The sequence below is a fragment of the Acomys minous genome, assembly GCF_964271855.1.
Source record: "Acomys minous genome assembly, chromosome: 3".
Lineage (NCBI taxonomy): Eukaryota > Metazoa > Chordata > Mammalia > Rodentia > Muridae > Acomys > Acomys minous.
The window spans coordinates 80,168,333-80,190,293 of NC_140485.1; the positions used below are offsets into that span (position 1 = coordinate 80,168,333).

Genomic DNA, 21,961 nt, shown 5'->3' on the forward strand with positions numbered 1-21,961 from the left:
AAACACTGCATAAACATGGAGCCATGAACCATATCAGGACGGTTTTGCAAAAAAAAAAAAAAAAAAAGGACATATAATCAACAGCCCCAGAATAATATAGCGCCTAGAGCCAGGCGATGGTGGCGCACACCTTTAATCCCAGCACTCGGGGAGGCAGAGGCAGGTGGATCAATGTGACTTCGAGGCCAGCCTGGTCTACAAAGTGAGTCCAGGACAGGCAAGGCTATTACACAGAGAAACCCTGTCTTTGTGTGGTATGAAGTTCATCAACAAGTTAATTATCTACTCTACACGTTTCTCAACATGTTCCCTTCATTAATCGAGTTATGACTGTACTTCGAAGCATCCTGACTGTAGCTTGCACGGCTGTTTCTCCTCAGGGGACGTCTTCGTTCCTCCGTCTACCTCTGGAGAACCAGGGAAGAAATATCTGAAGTAAAAAGCAAGAAGATTAAACTTCTCGCTAAGTAAAACGCCTTTAGCGAGGCGCATGCCTCCAGCTTCAACTTAGAATTCCTCGAATACTAGCACACCCCAGGGGCGTGTGTGAAACCAGCCTCACCGGTTCATATTATAGTCTCACTAACCGAATCCGGAAGAATGGCCCCACATTCACTTTACAAGCAACACAACACTTTCCGAACCGCTGGGGTAACCAGCAGCACAAGAACCCGAACCTTCTGACAGATAGTAAAACAGTCGCTTTAAAACACTCTGGAACTACTGTATGTAGCACAAGCGCCCGTCTTTTCTATGCAAACTACAAGTCCCAGCATGCCCGGCGCCGGGAGTCGCCTGGTAACTCGCGCCACAAGAAGCGCGGAAGGCTGGCTCTACTGTACGCCTGCGCGTTGGCGAGCTCTGCGCAGGCGCACTTCCAACAGTTTTGAGAGGAGGGCGGGGTGTCGGTCCCTTTCGCTGATGCAAGAGCCTAGCGCGGTGCTGCGAGAGGTCTCGGGAGGAGCTGCGCCGACTCCGGGTTCTGACGCCGACCGGTCTGACTTCTCGTCCGTGCCGAAGCCGCCCGAGCCGCAGCTATGTCGGGGGAGGAGGTGAGAGCCTGAGCATGGAGTTAGGGCTGAGGACGGAGGCAGGAAGCCGAGCCCACCGCAGGGTGGGAAGCCGGGCCTGCGGCCTAGTGGCCGGCGGCCGCCATGTGGAGCGGCGGGGCCTCCGCGTCCCGGAGCTGCGGAGCCGGCGGAGGACCCTGGCTCCTCGGAGCTGGCCTCACCCGGCTCTCCTCGGGGCGGCTGCGTCGACGCCGCCGGCCTCCTGCCGTGATCGGCGGTTCAGCTTGGAAAGCACGTTGAGTCGCTCTCTGGAAAGGGTTTGAATGCCCGGTCAGTTTCCTCGATTAAGCAAAATCCGGGCCGGCGGCCCCGGCACTCACCGCTAAACATCGCCGCCTCTGCTCTCGTTGCTGGGGGCGCAGGGTGCCTTGAGAAGCCCCTCCGGTTCCGGTGGAGCCTCGTCGTTAAAAACTTTGTTTAAGGCCGGCTTTTTCCGGGCGGATACCTCGCTCCCTTCACCCCGCTCGAGGTTTTATTTCTTAAAGACAGAGGTGTGAACCAGGTTTGGGAAAAGATATTTTAGTCTCAAAACTGACCACCCTTCGAGGAAAGTTTCCGGGCGCGAGTTGCTAAGTTTCCTTTTACAGGCGGCGTGGAAGTCCGGCTGCGAAACTGACTGGGTCTTTTTTCCCCCTCACTGGGCGTGGATCTCAGTCAGTTTCCAAGCCCCTGTGTCCCACGTTTTATTGCATTACTTTTGCTTTTTGCCTTTACAGATTTATCATGGTTCACATAAGGTTACATGACTTAAAAAGAGATTGGGGTCATCTCAGTTACATATTGTTTAAGATTGGCCCTAGAAGTCTAATCCAACCCCCTCTCCCTCTCAAGAAAGTACTTGATGAAGAATTTGGGATTTACTTGACTTACAGGCCTTGGAGACGGGTAAGAGCAATCGGTGGAGGCTCTCTACAGAGTTGACTTTCGAGTAGGCTCTTAGGAATGATTAGAATTTTCTCAACCACTGAGAAAACGTATTACAAGGCATTTATGGTCAAGAAAGGAAAAAGTGCTCACAGAAAGTGAAATATTAACCAGTTTGGTTGAAAGAGATGCTGGCTGTATTAAGGAGTTAAGAGATTGATTCCGGAGGAAACTGATTCCTAGTCTCAGGTGATTTTCACAGTTCTGTAAGTAAAATAAGGTCCTGTTGGTCCATTTTCGAGATGAGAAAACTGAAGCTTAGAGTTGTACAGTTCCTATAATAAAATTCCAGGTGGCTGAGCTACTTAATAGAATCCCAGCTTAGTGCAATACTGCCTCCAGCTAAATGACTAGGAGGCCCTCGCAAGCCTACTGAGTCAGGCGTTGAGTCTGAAGGAGATAGGTGGTTCTCGCTTGTAGACTCTGCTCTTAGCTACTGTGTTGCGCATTAGAAAAGTTCTGCGAGGAAATGTCTAGCCCTTGTTTTATTTCTACTCATGGTCCAAATTTTTAGCTTAAAACTACCAGAAAAAAAAACAAAACAAAACAACCCTACCAACGTACTGCTGTGTTGTTCTGTCTCTTGCTTCTGTGGTACAATACTTACGGTGTAGTTAGAGGTGATAGATACCTCCTGGAGAGGTGTGGGGAGGCCGGAAGGGGTTGCTTGTTTTGTCTTGAGAGCTGTGGGATGAGGATGGCCGACCGGGATTGTGTGAAGCAGGGATGGTGGAAGCAGCGTTCAAACCAGCAGCAGTCTCTCGAAAGCCTGAAGCGTGTATGTAGGTTGGGCCTCAGACCTGTCAGCACAGTTTCACTTTATAAATGGAGTTAAGGCCAAGGAGGTTAGGCCATACAGTCAGTTGAATGGGACTAGAGCCCTAGCCTGTGGCTTTACTCTGGCAGAATGTGCTGGTAGAGAGAGATGAAAATGGGCTGTGATTCTGTTTACCTAGTGCTGTTGACTAGGGAATTGCTACCAGGTAAACCTTATGGCTTCTAATCTATAAGGATTAACTAAAAACCTCTACTTGGAAGGACTTGTAAACTTCAAGGGGCATTCCAGACTGGGTATTCTGACTGGTAGGCAGGATGGGGAGAGTACGAGGCTATTTGAAAAAGTCATAGAGCTGGGTGGCACAGCCTTTAGTCCCCAGCATTCAGGAGGTAGAGGAGGCAGGCAGATCTCTGTGAGTTTGAGGTCAGCCTGGTCTATAGCGTTCTAGGATAGCCAGGGCTACACAGAGAAACCCTGACTGGGGCACGGAGGTAGGTTGACATGAAGTGCACACAGTCCTTTTAAAAACCTGGTAATTAAGCCCCAGACTCCCTAAACCATGACTTCTTTTAACCTAATAAAGCCATTACCTTTAAAAAGTGTTGTAGGGGCCGGGTGGTGGTGGCGCACGCCTTTAATCCCAGCACTCGGGAGGCAGAGGCAGGCGAATCACTGTAAGTTCGAGGCCAGCCTGGTCTACAAAGCGAGTCCAGGACAGCCAAGGCTACACAGAGAAACCCTGTCTCGAAAAAGCAAAAAAAAAAAAAAAAAAAAGTGTTGTAGGGGTGTTGATGCTCCTTGGTAATGAAGGAAAGATTCTCTAATGTGCAGGCATTCTGAAATGTTTAGACCATTTTAAAGTTTTGTTGTTTTGAGAAGTGTTACTATATACCCAGGCTGGTCCAAACTTGTCAAGCTAGATTTTTTTTTCTCCCCGAAAGCATGTCAGTAAGGCTTTCTTACTCTCAAGTCCCATCTACAAGATGTTAGAATAGTGAGTTTTTGCACAGATCCAGTAAGGTATTTTTTGCAAGAGAAAGTTAAAAAGCTTTTTTTATAAAATTCTGATTATAAACTGGGCGTGGTGGTGCACGCCTTTAACCCCAGCACTTGGGAGACAGAGGCAGCTGGACTGCTGTGAATTGGAAGCCAGACTGTCCTACAAAGCGAGTCCAGGTCAGTCAAGATAATGAGAAACCCAGCCTCGAAAAACTTTAAAAGATAAAAATAAATTAATTAATTAAATAAAATCTGATTATAGCCAGACCACAATCCTTCAAAAGTAATTGCAATTCATTAATCCCAGTATTCAAGCTTACACAGAGACAGGTGGGTATCCATTAGAGTTTGAGGCCAGGCAGGACAGTGTAGTGAGACACCTCTCAACACACACACACACACACACACACACACACACACACACACTGAGCAAGGATGGTTAGTCTCAGAGTACTAAGAACAAGGCCCTAGTTCCCAGTATCACCAAAACTAAATTTAAAAAAAAAAAAGCTTCAGTGGTTTTAATGGTTTTTTTGTAAGTGTATTGTCAGCAACCATCTTCTCAAATGTAAAGTAGTCTCAAAACATTTGGAATTCTGCTTTGGGTGCTGACTTAGGCTCTCTCTCTCTCTTTTTTTTTTTGTTATATAATTATTTTATAGCATTGGGTGAACAAAACTAAGTATTATGTTAAACATGTAAGTGTTGAGTATTCTGGGAAAGTAATTGCAGCATGTGTTATTTTGTCATAAGATTGTTGCCTGTTTACTGCTAGCCTTTACTAGTATGAAAAGGTAATTTGAAGCTATCATCTGGTCATTTTAGGATCTTCCCCATCTTTGATCTGCCTTGATAAGTAGTGATTGTGAAAAGGCTATTGATAGTGTGTTCCTATAATCCCAGCACACTTGGGTTGGGAGTTCGAGACTAGCCTGTTCTATATAAGACTACCTCAAACCACAAAAGCAAATTCGGAAAAAAGCAGCTATTATTAGATCAGGGAAACTCGGGGAAAAAATGAATGGATTTTAAGCTCTGCCACAGTCAGTGTTAAAGTGCCTGGAGTTTTATCTGCCTTTGTGCCTTTCTACTTGAAGAGCACAGATGACATGTGTTCTTGAACTCTATAACAGATGGCAACATTCCTTCCATGTAGGGTGATGTCAGCACTAGCCTTGTTCTTGATAATGGTGCTATATGAAAATTTACAGAACACCTTGCAGACTTGCCAGCCACCTTTCATTACAGAATATAGCTTTACAGACTATAGCTTGGTGTCAGTCTTGCTTATTTTTTCTACTGTACTTGGGATGGACATAAAGGAATTATAACTATTAGAATTGATTTGGGGATTTAAGAAACTTTGTTATGTCTGACAAGTTAAATCATCCTTAGTTGAGGAAGCTTCAGCCACAGAATCAGTGTTAGTTATGTCTGCAGTCATGTGGTTGATTCTTCCGTAGCTTTGACATGCTTGGTCAAAGTTCTCCCATTGTACAGATGAAGCACAGGGTAACCCACATAGGAGTTAGAGTCAGGACTGGATGCAAGGCAGTTAGGCCCCAGACCTGTGCTTTTGATCACTACACAGTGAACAAAATGCTAAGCGTAAGCATGGTAGGAAAATATACTTTGGACTTGAATCCAGTTGTTTGACTAAAGACTTTGCTTTCTTCCCTATAGGAATGTGCCCTTATGTGTTCAGATTATTTCAAGGGATTAGTGCAGACAGTCTACAGGTTAGAAATTAATTTTCACTTCTTCTACAGTATATATGTAGATGAAACTGGCCTGTGAACATTTCATATTTCATAACAAAAAAACAGTAAAGGATTCCTCAGAAGATTTTCTTGCAGTAAGGGTTGGTGATAGGTTTCTTTAAAAGATAATGATGTGAACTTCAGCATAAATTTCAAATGTTTTAGAATATTTTGTTTACTGTTGATAGTTTCATGCTTGTATACAATAGATCATGATTATTTTTACCTGCAACTTCTCCAAACATATGCGCTTTTTATTGTGTGCATCGCTGCATGTGGGAGAGAGTGCAAATAAGCAAGTGATGGGGCACAAGTGCTTATACCCTGCTTTTGGCATTTTAGTGTATCCAGTTCTTTTGTTTGGTTGGTGTTTTTGAGACAGGGTTTCTCTGCGTCACCCTGGCTGTCCTGGACTCGCTTTGCAGACCAGGCTGGCCTCCAACTCAGTGATCTGCCTGCCTCTGCCTTCACAGTGTTGGAACTAAAGGTGTGCGGCACCCAGCTTCCAGTTCTTTTAAGAATATGCTTATTGTACACTGGGCATGAGCTGGGCTCACACCTGTAATCCCAGCAGTTGGGAGGCAGAGGCAGGCAGATTTCTGAGTTCGAGGCCAGCCTGGTCTACAAAAGCAAGTCCAGGGCATCCAACCCTGTCTTTGGGCGGCGGATATGTTTTTTGAGAATGATGCATATTTGGAATGTGTCGTTCATTAAGAGTAACCACTTGTTCCTTTTTAAATTTAAACAGATGATTTTTGATCCTACTATGAGCAAAAAGAAAAAGAAGAAGAAGAAGCCTTTTATGTTAGATGAAGAAGGTGATACCCAAACAGAAGAAACCCAGCCCTCAGAGACAAAAGAAGTGGAGCCAGAACCAACTGAAGACAAAGATGTAGAAGCCGATGAAGAGGACAGTAGGAAAAAAGGTGAGTAGTTGTGTCAGTTACAGGTGTCCTCCACTGGAGCCAGAGACGGAGGGATGAAAGGTAGGTGGGACAGAGGCATGGACAAAATGAAGAGATACAGCAGGACAGTCTTGGAGACTGTCGGGGAGTACTCTCTGACATTACATGGTCAGACTATTGAATTTAATGTTCTCAGCCTGAGCCTCTAACCAGGTAATTCGGAAAACCTTTGACTTGGCTTGTCATTTTCTTCAGAACCATAATTTTGGTGGCTGTGGTAGGACTCCCATAGAATACTTGAGAGAGGACTTGGCATACTCAACTTAATGCTTGCCTTTTGTTAATTGTTAGTAACCGGAAGTCTTTAATCTATTTCTAGATGCTTCTGATGACTTAGATGACTTGAACTTCTTTAACCAAAAGAAAAAGAAGAAAAAAGCAAGAAAGATATTTGATATTGATGACGCTGAAGATGGTGTAAAGGTAGTATTGCTTTCTTATTGAAGGTAAAATTGGAATTCTGGAAAGGTTGTGAATAGCTGCTTTCCTTCTCATCATCTTTGGGTCACTTTGCTTTGGTTGTTTAGCACTTAGCCACTACTATTAAGATAATTTTCTTAGGAAAGTATCTGACTATGTGGTATAAAAGATTATAGTTGGCAGGATTTAGGGCTTATATATTGCATTTTGTCATTACAGTAGACTCAGAAAATGTACACTTTCTTTAACCATACTAAAATTGTTTGGCTAAGGGCCAGTCGTGGTGGCACATGCCTTTAATCCCAGCACTCAGGGAGACAGAGGCAGATGGATCTCTGTGAGTTCGAGGCCAATTTGCTCTACAAAGTGAGTCCAGGACAGCCAAGGCTACACAGAAACCCTGGCTCAAGTAAAACAAAACAAAACAAAAAATTGTTTGGCTAAGGAAAGATGTCTCTGTAACAGAAGTCTTGAGGAACAAATATTGCTATAGCTTCTTGTGTTAAACTTTCAGTATTAGCAAAGAACGTCCCCCAAAGTGGCAGTTGGTAGATGATGGTACTAACTCTATAGGAAAACTAGAGTTTAGCTACTTCTGTGGAGAATCGTCCTCTTACATTGATTTCCAATATAAACATCTGAAAATTATTTGAGTAAAATGTAGATAATTGAGTAGGAAGGTGAATAGGAGGGTGATTGTGTGCGCAGAGTAGCTGAGACTATTCTTCCCTGCCCCAGAGCTGCCATTTTAAAGATGTGGGGCTGAGGAGATCACTCAGTTTTTAAGGTGTCCGTGGGGCAATCAAGAGGACCTGGATTCGGATCTCCAAGACCAGTGTAAAAGCCTGCCTGGCCATAGGCACCTGTAACTCTGATAGTGGTCATGGTCAACCTAGACAATCGATAAAAATATGTGGAGAAGTAATTGAGGAAAATATCCAGAACTCAACCTGAGGCCTCTATACATAAATATGGGCAAATTTAGACACGTGTACATACACGTAGATCCTATCCAAAAATCAACCTTAAATAAAACGTTTATCTGCTTGGACACTGAGGAAGGCAGCATACGATGTTGCTAAAGTCTTTTGTTTGTTTGGTTGGTTGGTTGGTTGGTTGGTTGGTTTTTCGAGACAGGGTTTCTCTGTGTAATCTTGACTATCCTGGACTCGCTTTGTAGACCAGGCTGGCCTCGAACTCAGTGATCCACCTGCTTCTGCCTCCCAAGTGCTGGGATTAAAGGCGTGCACCATTACCACCCAGCTTATTTTTCATAGATAATTTGCTCAAACCTAAGTAAGTGGCGTGTATCCTAAATGTAATAGGTAATTTACTTGATAATCTATTTGAAAACAAGGTCATAGTTTTAATGACCATCCATTCAGCAAATTACTGGTGATTATAGGGAGTTGGAGTGCTCAATTTCCTGGGACATTCATATAAGTAAGACTTTTTACTGATAGTTTTTACTTATTTTTTTTCCCAGAGATATTTCAAGGATAATTTAGACCATTTAAAAATGTTTTTTATTTTTATATGTATGGGTGTTTTGTCTGATATGATTGTGCACCGCATGCATGCAATGTCCACAGAGGCCCGGAAAAAAGCCTCGGATCCCCTGGGCTGGAATTATAGATGGCTGTGATCTTGCTTAATGCCTAACTTTGTTGGTTAAAAAAACTTTTTTTAAAATCTTTTCCCCCAGAAGCTTGTTGTCCTGAAGTGTTAGTGCTAAGTTCCACTTGTTGTAAATGCTGTGGTTTCTCTGCTTCTGGAGTTACAGCCTGAAGCAATGTTGCAGCTATCTTAGCCAGGCACAGTGTAGATAACTACAAGTTTGCCCGTGTGTGCTTGCTTGTAGTCAACATTTTCTAAGTTTTTCATTTACTGATCATTACCACAGAGACTACGTCATTATCTGATATTCTGTTTGTAGGGTATCTAGCTTGTACTGTAAGTTGATTTACTGTGGTACCAAAACTACACAGCATCTAGATTTAAGATCATATGTTTGAGATTCATTTATTCTCATCTATTTTAATTTGTCTGCTAAGATCTGTGAGATTACTATAACCATATCAACATCTTTTTAAGATGTAGACACCTGAAAAAATGTAATTATGATCATGTTGATCATGCACATGGGTTAGGGAGCAGGGTAGGCTGATGAGCACTAGAAGCCAAGAAACTGAGGCTGGGTCTCTCTCATTTATTTATTTATTTATTTATTTATTTATTTATTTAAGACTTATTAAGTATACAGCGTTTTGCCTGCATGTATTTCTGCATGCCAGATGAGGGCACCAGATCTTATCATAGATGGCTGTGAGCCACCATGTGGTTGCTGGGTATCGAACTGAGGACCTTAGGAAGAGCAAGCAGTGCTCTTAACCTCTGAGCCATCTCTCCAGCCTCTGTTCTTCTGTGGAGTTTGAGTGGTCTCTAGGGCATGCAAGCCCATAGCAAGTAACCTTGGAGTCAGGCTGTACATCATGTCTACCCAGCCATCACATGAATGGATTCTGTCTTTCCCACTTTCGTGGTGTCATCTATTGAACTGGTGCCCAGCAACTTCACAGTTTGGTGCAAAAGCTGATGTCATAAATATAATAAAAAGTAATTTGGCCTTTACCTCTGGTTCCCCATGTTCAACTTTTGAAAACCTCCTAAGTCTTCAAAGTAAACCTGTGTTTTGCTCGAGAGATGTGGTGTTCAGATGGTTTCTTAGTAGGTCAGTCACTATTAGGAAGATCAAGCCGTAATTAGGGTTTGGGACTTTGACCCCAGCCTCCTGAGAACGGACAGTGTGAACATTGAGTTCTGTCACCCTAATTGATGGCTGATGGTGTAGCATGTTTAGATAACTGGGCTCTTCTTGACCCCTCTCAACTCCCTACTCCCTATAGCTTGTACTATGCATTGTTTCCATTTGCCTTTTCCTCAGTTAATATTACTAAAAACTGATAACAATAAGTAAAAACACTTGACTGAGTCTGTGAGTTTTAGCAAATTACTGAATAGGGGCAGAATGTCTTTGAATTTGTAGGTGACAATACTACTGTCTGAAATGAGCCCTTAAACTATGAAGTCACGTTTTAAAACATGGCATATCTGACTAATTACTCCAAATAATCGGTATTAGAAATTATTAAGATGGTACCTAATTTGTATTGGGGAGTTGGAGAATTGTTCAAAAAATAATCATGTATTTAGTGTTGGTAGGAAAATCCCTTCCATTGACCATCATATTTAGAAACTTAAGGGGATGGAGAGTTGAGGGGAAGTATCAACAAAAACAATATATCCGAAAATGCAATAATGAATAATAAAGGAAGGTTTATTAATGTGTAGTTTATGTACCATTTAATACATCTATTGAAAGTAAATGGTTTTTTAGCATATTTCAAGTTCTATAACTCATCAGTTCAGAACCCTTGCATCCTCTTGAAAGTAAAGCCCATGATCATTGTCAATTTCCAATTCTTTCCTCTGAATCCCAACCTCAGGCCTCAGCTACTGCTAAATCCACTGCCTCTGTGGATTAACCTATTCTAAACATTTAATGTGAAGATTGTATGGGATAGGTGGAGAAACTTAAGTACTTTTGAATCCTGTTCCTGTTGAATATGGCTAGGCAGTCAGAAGACTGAAGAATATTAAAGTGAATCAGGGGGTACCTGGTCTAGAATACAGGTAAGAATAACAACATCCTGAGACTTCGATAAAAGGAGCTGAAGAAAGAGAAACAGTCCTAAATTATTTTGAGGAATTCACAGTTTAAATACTTGCCAGAGTTTGAGGCAGTTCGGCCTGCCTGTGAGAGGCATTTCTCATCTGTAATTTTAGCTTTTAATATTTGAAAAAAAATCTAAAATATATGTCCTTGTTAGTAAAATAGTTTTAGTATCAAATATTCAAACTATTGATACTTATTTTCATTTCTTAGGAGCTTAAGATTGAAAGTGATCCTCAAGAGCCAGCTGAGCCAGAGGATGACCTTGATATTATGCTTGGTAATAAAAAGAAGAAGAAGAAGAATGTGAAATTCCCAGATGAAGATGAAATACAAGAAAAAGATGATGGTAACACTGGGAACTCAGCATCTTGGTTTTAAGTTACATAAGCCATTACTCTGGGTTTCCTTGGCTGGGTTGAAAGCTTTTTAAAAATATTTGTCCTGCCTTTTATTTCCATGGAATGATAATAAAATGTAGACAAAAGATTTCATAGGGTAGATTTTATTAAAGTATAATACAAATTATTTATGAATTCTGAGTCATACAGGAAAATTATTGTAATTGAGTTTCACATGTTTAAGACTTTTTAGTATTTGTAGTTTTATATTTTTTTGTTTGGGGTTTTTGTTTTGTTTTGGTTTTTGGTTTTTTTCGAGACAGGGTTTCTCTGCATAGCCTTGGCTGTCCTGGACTTGCTTTATAGACTAGCCTGGCCTTGAACTCACAGAGATCCGCCTGCCTCTGACTTCCTAGGTGTGCACCACTTCGCCCAGCTGTGTTTGTAGCTTTATATGCTGTAGTTTTTTTTTTTTAGAATTTTGGGTTTTGAGACAAGGTTTCTTGATGTAGCCCTGGCTATCCTGGACTTGCTTTGTAGACGAGGCTGACCTCAAACTCAGAGTGATCCACCTGCCTCTGCATCTGTCTCCTTAGTGCTGGGATTAAGGTGTAAGCTACCATGCCTAGTTAGGGGGGGGAATTTTTTTTTAATTTATTAAGTATACAGTGTTTTGCCTGCATGCCAGAAGAGGGCACCAGATCTCACTATAGATAGTTGTGAGCCACCACATGGTTGCTGGGAATTGAACTCAGGACCTTTAGAAGACCAGGCAGTGATTTTAACCTCTGAGCCATCTCTTTAGCCACCTATCCCCCTACCACCAACCCTTGTGGAATTTTTAACATAGTTAAATAGATGGTGGTGGTTGTTGTTTTTTAGGTTTTTGAGACAGGGCTTCTCTGTGTAGCCTTGGCTCTCTTGGACTTGCTTTTGTAGACCAGGCTGGCCTCGAACACACAGCGATCCACCTGCCTCTGCCTCCCACGTGCTAGGATTAAAGGCGTGCGCCTCCACGCTGGGCTTCTAGATGGGTTTTTATAGATAGAAAAGTTTCTCAAGGGTTTGAAAAGAATTGGACTCACCTTTAATGCTTTATTTTATCCAGTTTGTTAAGAAACATTTCACTGTTGCCATGGATGTCTCATTAAAGGTTTTTGTGTGAAGTTACAATACTTCTGTCTATAAAGGGAAAGGGACTTTTCTGTCATCTCTTCGTACTTGAAGCTACTATAACTGTGAAAGGGATCTGAAGCCTTCCTTCTCTAGCTCTGCACTCCCCCTTTGTTGTTGGATCAAAGCCCAGTGTTCAGTCTTTCTTTTTGTTATCTATAGTTGTAGAAGAAGACGACAGCAAAAAAGATGATGGCATTTCATTCAGTAACCAGACCGGGCCAGCTTGGGCAGGATCAGAAAGAGACTACACATATGAGGAGGTGAGATACGTTTTTGAGAAAAGGGTTAGGGCAATTGAATTGAGCTCAGGGAAAAGCAGGGTATAGATTTTCTGCATTAGAAGAACCATTGAGAGACAGATTGGGGACAAAACAGATTCCAGTAGGCCATGTAGTCAGTGCATGACAATTCCTGATACTCTTATGGGGCAGCCTGCTGAAAGTGTGGCTGTCACTATAGTATTCACTAGGGGTTATGGAGCCCTCTGGGAATCAGTGGGGCTTTGGTGACAAGTGTCCAATTTGTGGTCAGGGTAGTCTGATGTTTAGTTATTTGTGGTTTCTTCAGTCTTTCTAGTGTGTCATATACTTTCTCATAAAATCAGAATGAGCAGGAACTTATTTTTATTAACTCTTATCGAGGGATACCTGAGCCCAGATCTTGGTTAATAATGAGTTGCTGCTCTCAAGAAGTTCCTAGAGGGGCTGGAGAGATGGTTCAGAGGTTAAGAACACTGACTGCTCTTCCAGAGGTCCTGAGTTCAATTCCCAGCAACCACATGGTGGCTCACAACCATCTATAATGCTATCTAATGCCCTCTTCTGGCAGGCAAAGCAAATAAATCTTTAAAAAAACAGAAGTTCCTAGAACAGAGATTCATGTGTATATTTAATAAAAAAAATAGAACAGCTTCCTTAAAGCAAAGTGTCTCAGAAACTTTATACTCTTGCTATTGCTAAGAATGTGCTTAAATTCCACCCTATTCTTAAAGTTGCTGAATCGAGTGTTTAACATCATGAGAGAAAAGAATCCAGATATGGTTGCTGGAGAGAAGAGGAAATTTGTTATGAAACCTCCACAGGTTGTCCGAGTAGGAACCAAGAAAACTTCCTTTGTCAATTTTACAGACATCTGTAAACTGTAAGTTGGCTAGCAGAAACCCTTTATTCCAAATACCAGGTATTTTTGTGGGGTATTAGGGATGTTAAATGTCTACTGTAATCTTTTTCTATAGGTTGAAAAAGTGCAAATGTAGGGCATAGATTGAGGGAAGTCACAGTTCGTGTCTTGTCCGTTCTCAAAGCTCATTTTATCTTGGCATCCAAAGATGAGAAAAGTAAGTTAATTCTTACTGATGAGAGTAGGTCCTAGGGACTAGAAAGAGGACCTGGTGGCACCCAGGTGGCACCAGATCCAGGAAATATAATGTACAGACAATGCCTGTACACATTGCGGTTGAGGGTGGATAGATTGTCATTCCAGAGTCAGGAGTGAAGAAGCTGCATATAATTCTCAGCATTTAGGGGCCTCACTAGTCATGCAGGGGTGGGTCTGCCAAATAAGCAGTGAACCAACTCTGAGGAAGTAGCTGGATTTAAGCTTCCGTAGTTACCAGGGCCCAGTGGGTAAAACTCAGTTTTTAGTCACCATTACATTCTGTGCTGGAGTCACTCCCCGGTCACTGCCTGGGCCTGGCTTTCCTCATTGCTCAGCTCTGCCTCTTCTGGCAAGTTTTCTCCATCCACTCATCTTATCCTACAGTTTGTTTTTCAGTTTCATAAGTCATACTTGCTCATTAAAGAAGTAATCCATTTTCATTCCTTTCAGCATTCAAAATATTACACTTTTTTGCTGATGACAGCAGTAGTGTATTTTTACTAGAAACTAGAAAAGACATAGTAAAGAAAATGAAAAATTATACATAAACTTAGTAGGTAGATAATCAAAGTTAAATGTAAATTCTTAGGTACATATTCAAAGCTTAATTATGATTTTAGTGTTTTGTTTTGCTTTCATGCTTTTAGGTATTTGCTAGGTAGGTGTATATAGAAATAGCAAGTGATAATTTATGAGCGCCAAACTGTAAAGTGTATCTTTTTGTTAGTTGTTTTTAAATCATTTTTTCATGTGTATTGGTGTTTTGTCTACGTGTATGTCTGTGTACCACATGCATGCTTGGTAATGAGGCGGCCAGAAGAGAGAACTCAATCCCCTAGAACTGAGCTGCCATGTGAGTGCTGGGAGTCAGACACAGCTCATCATCTGGAAGAACAGCCAGTGTTCTTAACTACTGAGCTGTCTGTCCAGCCGGTTTGTTCTTGAAAGAGACATTCACTGCCCCAGGCTGGCTTTGAAATAAGGTTGATTATCCTGCTTCAGCCTCTTGAGTATTGGGATGACAGCAGTGCTACCTATGTCCTTATTTCTAGAGTAAGTGAGCTGTACACTGAGATTCTCCTAGTAACTGAGTAATCACTGTGAATTAATAAACACTATGACTTTGGTTTTTGTTTTTTTGGGGGGGGGGCGTAATATCCACAAACGATTTTTAAGTATTTGATTTTCTTTTTAGATTACATCGTCAACCCAAACATCTCCTCGCATTTTTATTGGCAGAATTGGGTACAAGGTAAGAAACTATATGCAAAAAGAGTACTATTTGACACAAAAGAACTATTTCTGTGCTTTGAACAAGCTCAGGGGAAAAAAAATTATCTGATTACCAGAGGAACTTTGAGGCCAGACGAGAAATGGGAGTTTGGTTCCTTAGGAATGCAGAATGGAGCTGACGATGATTCGTATGAATAGGCCTTTGTGTCTTGAGATGAGCACTGCAGGTACTACTACCATGTTTGGACTTCTTGGGTCCTTTTATATGAAGTAAATAGATTTCAGAGGAACTAATTCCTCAGGCCAACCTTTTTCCTGGTGATTGGTAGGAGGCTATTGATGAAGCAGGGCTTACAAAGGCGAAGCGTAGCATGGGAGAGACCACGTAAAACCAGGGTCCGAGCTACACAGTAGAGGCATACACCTTTTTAATCTAAGCACAGAGACAGGCAGGCGAATCTATGAATTACTGAATAAATCAGTTAAAAAGCAAGCAAGCCAGGGTCTGAGATTAGCACTTTCCATCTGTGGGGCTCACCTATTGGAGACACTGATCTAGCTAATTATTCAGGGAAACCAGAAGCTCATGGAGCCAAACAGATGCCTTTTTACCAGTCTCTTTAAATCATGTAGATTTGGGTGGCAATAGTGGCATCTAACAGTCATTACCTGATAGTGAAAGGCACATGCTGAGTGCTGCTTGGTGTAGATACCATTTCATAACAGTTCTGTGAAGCAGAAAATAACATACATTCCTTTGGTCAAGTTTGAGAACTGGATTGGTAAGAGTTGTAGGTCACATGGTTTGCAGCATAGTCACACTGCAGGTCTAATCTGCCTGTCTCTAGACTGGCTTACGCCACCTACAATATAACTCCAGTTCCAGGAGATCCAACACCTCTGGCTTCCATAGGAACCAGCACTCACATGCACATACCCCTATATAGACATACACATAATTCAGAAAAATTTAAAAATTAAAAAGTTTTTGAGATCAAGTACAGTGGTATGTATCTGTAATATTGGCACTTAGAAGGCTGAGGCAGGAGGGTCAGGAGTTCAGGGCCAGCCTGAGACACATAAGTTCTATGTGGGAAAAAAAATAGAAATAAAATTTGAGGAACCAGATAGTATAACACGCTGACCCTAGAAATTATCCTACGCTACTGAATGTATTTTAAGTTAAGTATGAAGGTGCTGGAATTTGGCTCCCTCAGGAAGGCAAGCAAAAATAATGGGTATTTTTGTTTTCTTTCATAGTGGCTCTATAGATGGTAATAACCAACTTGTAATCAAAGGAAGATTCCAACAGAAACAGATAGAAAATGTCTTGAGAAGATATATCAGTAAGTTTATAACTAAATTTTATCATAGTTTTGAAATGTTATGTTTTGAGGATAGCCATTTGTAATGTACCTGGGAAAGCAATCCTTAAGACAATGGGGCTGGGCATGGTGACCTTTAGTCCCACCACTTGAAAACCAAAACCAGGCAGATCTCTGAGTTTGAGGACAGTCAGGGCTATATACAGAGAAATTCTGTCTCAAAACAACAACACAAAAAGGAAAAGGGAAACAATAATGGGGAGAGGTAGAAAATTGAGTTGATAAAACCTGATTCTGGGACTAAGACCAGGTCAGAGAAACCTGCCTGATTCTGGCTTCCCTTTGTCACCTAAAAATTAGCTATGACTTGCCTGTTCTCACATAAGGCAAAAGTGGATCATCCATAGATGACACCAACAATAGGCATTGGGGAACTTGCCCTTTAACTGGGGCATTTGACATCCTTTCAACCTGTGTTTTACTGTCAGAGGCTTTTGTGTTTTCTTACCCCTAGAATAGGTGTGTAGCTAGGCGTCCCCGTCTGGATGAGATAAACTGTCATCTGAGCCTTAGCTTATGGGGTAGCTTTTCTGCAGGCAAACAGGAGCTTCTGCCTTACTGTGTCTAGCAGATAATGTTGTGTTGCTTTTCCTGCAGAGGAATATGTCACTTGTCACACATGCCGATCACCGGACACAATTCTACAGAAGGATACCCGACTCTATTTCTTACAGTGTGAAACTTGTCATTCTCGATGCTCTGTTGCCAGTATTAAAACTGGCTTCCAGGCTGTCACAGGCAAGCGAGCACAGCTCCGTGCCAAAGCTAACTAATTTGCTAATCACCATTGATTTTTCCAAAATGTGGTGAGATTTGGCTGGACAGGTTACCATCAGAGCGGATGTACCATTGAGTTAAAAGGTAGAAAAGCTGCCAAGTTCTTTGCCGAGTGATTGATCTGAAATCCTTGCAAGATGCTGATACTCAAGCTGTTGACATATTCGTTGCCTACTTTAACAACTGTCTGAGCGTGATGGGGTAAGGAGGTGCTTTTAAAAATCGTTCAGTCTGTAAAATGCAAGATAAATTAAAGTTATTATAACAGTAATTCTTCCTATTCGATCTGTCCTTCGGTTTTCTTTTCTACATAAAGTGCTCGTTAAATTTAGCAAAAAACAAAACAACAAACTTGGTTCCTGGGCTTTGGCAAGTTCTTTGTCCTCAGAAACTGAATACTGGCAGATAGTGGAGCTGGGCAGCCATTTTCCTTTTTAGCCTCTCTCAGGCTACATGGCCAGGGTACGAGTGGTTTGAATGTAAGATACAAAACACCAGCCTGTTTTTAGTGTTTAGAGACTGACTGGAGGTTTGCAGTCTTTCCTTCTGTGAGGATTGTTGCTACTACCTCACAACCAGTTCCTCATTCCCTCGTGTGACAACAGCTGGAACTACCAGGTGCTAGGTGCCCCCTCTTTGGAATTCTGTTACAGGCCGTTATGCCCTATACAAGACATACTAAAGCTAGCTAGGCCTCTTTGTTTTTGAGGAAGCATGTGTAGGTACAGAGTAATTATCTTCGATCTAAACAGAAGCACTTCTCCAACCTGTGATCTAGGTCAGTGTCGCCCCCGCCCCCCAAACGCTTTTCTGTGCTAAACTAACATGAATGTGACTGAGAAACTAAGAGATGCTGCTCCGTATGTGGTCTTGCTGTTACCTCCAGCTCTGATTCCTGAGGACTTAGCTAGTCTGGTATTCTCCACTGGTGCACAGGAGGGTCCATCTGTGGCTCTGTGCTGTAATCTGCCTTACTTGTACCCACCAAGTTAAGGACATACATGGTGCTCCTTACTTTCCTGTCACCAGACTGTTGAGAATAGTCACTCAGCCCTGATGTCTTGACTATGTTATTTTTAATCACTGTGATGCTGAATTTTCCAGTATAGGCCAAGTGTGGCCAAGTAACTTGGCTGTGAAATGGTTAGAGGGAGGGAACTTTTCCTCAACCAGGTAGAGATGGGCCATACACTGGCTGACCTGCCACCACCACTCACTGCCATGTGAGCATTACTGTTTATGACTGCAGTTTTTTTTCTTTTTGTACCTCTGCCCATACATAATTCCCAATGTTGGCTATAACTGCGTGAATAAAGCAAAGATCAGTGCCTCTTGTGTAACTAGTGCTCCGTTGCTTTTGTGTTGTGTATATGTTCTGTCCAGTTCTTTTCTTGGTGGGACCTCTCAGGGGTTGGCACGGTACAACTTTAACTGGTTGGAGTCTGCTAGTGACTTCAACCACAGTTTTCATAATGGTGACCATTGGGGGACTTGTACAGAGCAAAGCTGGGTGTGGTAGCACACACCTGTAACCCCCAGAACTTGTAAAGAGCAAAGCTGGGTGTGGTAGCACACACCTGTAACCCCCAGAACTTGGGAGGCCTATGCTACTAGCAGCACTAAGAACTCATAGCCAGCCTGGGTATAGATTGAGAGGGGAACAGCAGAGCCTTGGCGCAAAGTAAGGATAAGAGAGACTGGGTTGTTATTATACAGAGTAGGGCTAGAAGATGGCTCTGATCTTTCAGAGGACACAAGTTTGATTCCCAGCACTAACATGGCAGCTCACAACTATCTGCAACTCTAGTTCCCTCTTTTGTCTTTGGGGACTGTATGCATGTGGTATATAAACATACATGCAGGTAAAACATTCATATGCATAAAAACATGAAATACCTTTAGTGATATAAAAAACTGCCTAGGCATGTTTAACCTGTGACCAGCAGGCAAGTAAAAAACAGCTGTAAATGTGGTATAACAAAATTATAAGCTTACTTTAAAAGCATGACATTTTGTATTTTATGTAACCCAATCACATGGTTCTTTATTGATAACTTTTATTGGAATGTCAAGAAGTGGAACGTGCCTGAAACTTCAGGCAGTGGGGCTAATGGGTTAGAGTTCAGACTGACATGGAAAAATTAGGGAGGAGTGGGGAATGCTGAGTTCAGCAACGGGGCAGGGAATGGTGTCCATCCTCTAGATGGGGATTAGAGAAGAAAGACCAACGGGGCCTGTTGTTACAGTAGAGTTCTGGAAAAGGTTAGGTTCTATAAAAGGGTAGAGAAAAGGAACAGGCATTAAGGGAACACTGGGAATGTACAAGAGACTAAAAAACAGTATTTCAGAGTCATGTAGACTACAAGGTGCAGTGACTCCCATGAGCTTGGGTAAATAGTGTCAGTTGCCAGCACATTATTAACAGGATGTAGCTCCACTTCTGTGAAGAGTTTAGTAGAATATCCATCAACTCTCTATCCTCCTTCTCTCATACACATCCAACACTGCATGGATACACATGCACAGGAGGCTGAGACAGGGCTTACAGATAATCTAGAAGATACCACCCCAGCAGGTTGCTGGACGTGAGCCACTTTGTAGAGGTTTCCATATGCCCAGAGGTGGCCTGAGTACACCCAGCATTTATCCCCCACCAAACTTGGCTGGTAGCTAGAACTGGAAATGTTTAATTGGGGATCCAAAGAGAAAGACCTGAGCTGGGAAGAGAACATTAATCCTACAGAGTAGGCAACTACTACACAAATTCTTGAAATGTCCAGAACAGCAGCTGAATCAAAAGGCCATTTCCAGGAAAACAACAGGAGCAAGACACTGTCAGGTCAGAGCAGGGTGTCTGCTAAGACTACTGATACCACTCATTTGGTTGGACTGAGGTAGGTGTATTTGTCAACCATGAATGACTGAAAAAGACCTGCTGTGGCAATCCCTTGAGAATTGGATGTAAAGTTTGATTTGTTAAGATGGGAAATAAGGGGGTAGAATTAGTAACACAGAAGATTGGATATAATCTCCCAAGCTTGAAGCCTACCAGCCCAGTTGTCAGAAAACAGAACAAGAGTTAAAGATAAGCAGACTGGCCATGTATCCTGGCATCCTGCCCCATAGACAAACCACCTCTTTTAAAGAGGGGGGCAGGGGGAGAGAGATCTTCCAACCTTTCCAACAATCCTTCACTCTAGAGACAAGATTTTTTTTTTTAAGTGGTTGTGAACGTCTCAAGCAGTTTCAGCAACTGACTTTAGCCAATAGGTCTTAAGTCAGTAGTTTAAAGAAACACGCTATGCCAAGTGTTGTGGCACACACCTATGGTCCTAGCACTCAGCAGGCAGTTGGAGGCTGTTCTGGTCTAACAGCAAGTTCCATGACAGCTAAGGCTACACAGACCTTATCTCAATAAATAGATGGAACAAGCTAAATCTACAAGACTGCTGGGATACCCTCAAGCCAGCCTTCTGCACTGTACCCTATCAAGTTTTATGTATCTGTAGTCATCTGCAGACCTTTAAATTGTCTGTCTTTAGCTCATGTGATGACGGACTAAATAAAACACATGATCATAAGGGCACTGTAACTGAAGATGTGTTAAATGGCAGTGATGGGGTAGAACAAATGGCCCAAGTTTACCAAAAGAGGAAAAAGCCAAAAGGGGAAAAAGTAACTGCCATATATGTATGTACACACAGCCCTTTCTAGTCTACAGGAATATTTGTATTTTGTGGGAAAAGCAGTCTAGCTAAAATGAAAAAAATAAAGCCTATTAATAAGATAGTTAGCAAAAACAACAAAACACCCACCATGTTGGGAAGTGGCATAAAGCTACAAAAAACTGAAGAGAGAACAAAGTCTAAGGAAAGCATAGAAAATGGTGAATTCTTGAATCATTTGAGCCAAAACCAGACTAAGAAGCTGAACAAAGAGATGAGGCTGTGACCTATTGCTGGGTGGCAAATGGGTCACAACTGCTTTGCCCCAGCTAGGCACTTGCACAGATACATTCCCTATTATTTTGTATTCACTATCTTATTTGTCTTTGTTTGTTGAAACAAATCTCTTACAGTGCAGGCTGGCCTCAAACTTGCCATATAACCAAGATGACCTTGGAATGCCAGATCATCCTGCCTCCACCTCACCTGTGCTGGGACTGCAGAGTCTAAGGCTACCTTGACCAGCTTAAAGCTATAACATACTAGTTTGGAAGAAATAAAGATTCTAGAGTTTCCATAGAAGCTCCCATTTGTGGGGTAGTTTGCTGTTTGAGACAAGGTCTTGTAGTCCTGACCTGAACTGATCCTTCTGCTACCACCTCCCTGAGCCCTGGAATGATAGTCATTAGCCATTACAGCCAACTCCAACCATTTTAGCAAAGGAATGCTGGTGCAAATGGGTCAATACTGGACCCTGGAAACGGATCCCTGGAGAAGTTAGTGAGGGGAGAGCAGAGGGTTCAGTATACGAGCTCTCTGGTGGGCAAGCAGGAGGGCCAGGGTATCACTGAGAAAATCCACAGGCTAGTTCTACCTACTTTGCCAACTCAACAGAAGCTAGAGTCATTTGGGAATCAGGGATCCTTAATTGTGAGAAAATTCCCCCACCAAATTGGCCTGTGTGGATCCAGCCCAATGTGGCCACTATTAAGAAAGCAGGCTGAGCAAGCCTATAAGCAACCATGGCCTATGCATTGGTTCCAGCCCTGACTTTCCTCAGTGATAAGACTGATTCCTGGAAGCAGAAGATAAAATTAACCCTTTCCTCTCCAAGTTGCTTTGGGTCAGTGTTTTATCATAGAAACAGAGGCAGTGAGAAGGCTTAGTGTATAAAGTGTTTTGCTGTGCAAGCCTAACAATCCCCAAAGCCCACATAAAGGTAGGAAGAGGAAATTATCTCCAGAGCTGTTCTTTGGCCTCTACAAATATACATCTATATGGTATACCATACACACATAATAACAATAAATGTAAACAAAACCAACCAAATAAGCAAAACCATTCCAAAACCAAGAACA

At 42.2% G+C, this 21,961-nt stretch overlaps 1 protein-coding gene across 1 annotated transcript; it reads left to right on the forward strand.

The window, feature by feature from the left end:
* The first annotated feature begins 892 nt into the window (after nucleotides 1-892).
* EIF2S2 (eukaryotic translation initiation factor 2 subunit beta) lies at nucleotides 893-18,278 on the forward strand. Its single transcript, XM_084775799.1, has 9 exons — nucleotides 893-1,052; nucleotides 6,280-6,457; nucleotides 6,816-6,919; nucleotides 10,863-10,998; nucleotides 12,326-12,426; nucleotides 13,158-13,306; nucleotides 14,739-14,795; nucleotides 16,037-16,122; nucleotides 16,759-18,278. The coding sequence occupies exons 1-9, from the start codon at nucleotides 1,038-1,040 to the stop codon at nucleotides 16,932-16,934; spliced, it is 1,002 nt and encodes a 333-aa protein (XP_084631925.1). The 5' UTR covers nucleotides 893-1,037; the 3' UTR covers nucleotides 16,935-18,278.
* Nucleotides 18,279-21,961: the final 3,683 nt, after the last annotated feature.

Bases quoted from the DNA above. Each gene is read 5' to 3' on its own strand.
- EIF2S2 (XM_084775799.1), top strand. The intron at 6,458-6,815 runs GTGAGTAGTTGT...ATCTATTTCTAG, and splicing joins AGAGGACAGTAGGAAAAAAG to ATGCTTCTGATGACTTAGAT. The intron at 6,920-10,862 runs GTAGTATTGCTT...TTCATTTCTTAG, and splicing joins ACGCTGAAGATGGTGTAAAG to GAGCTTAAGATTGAAAGTGA.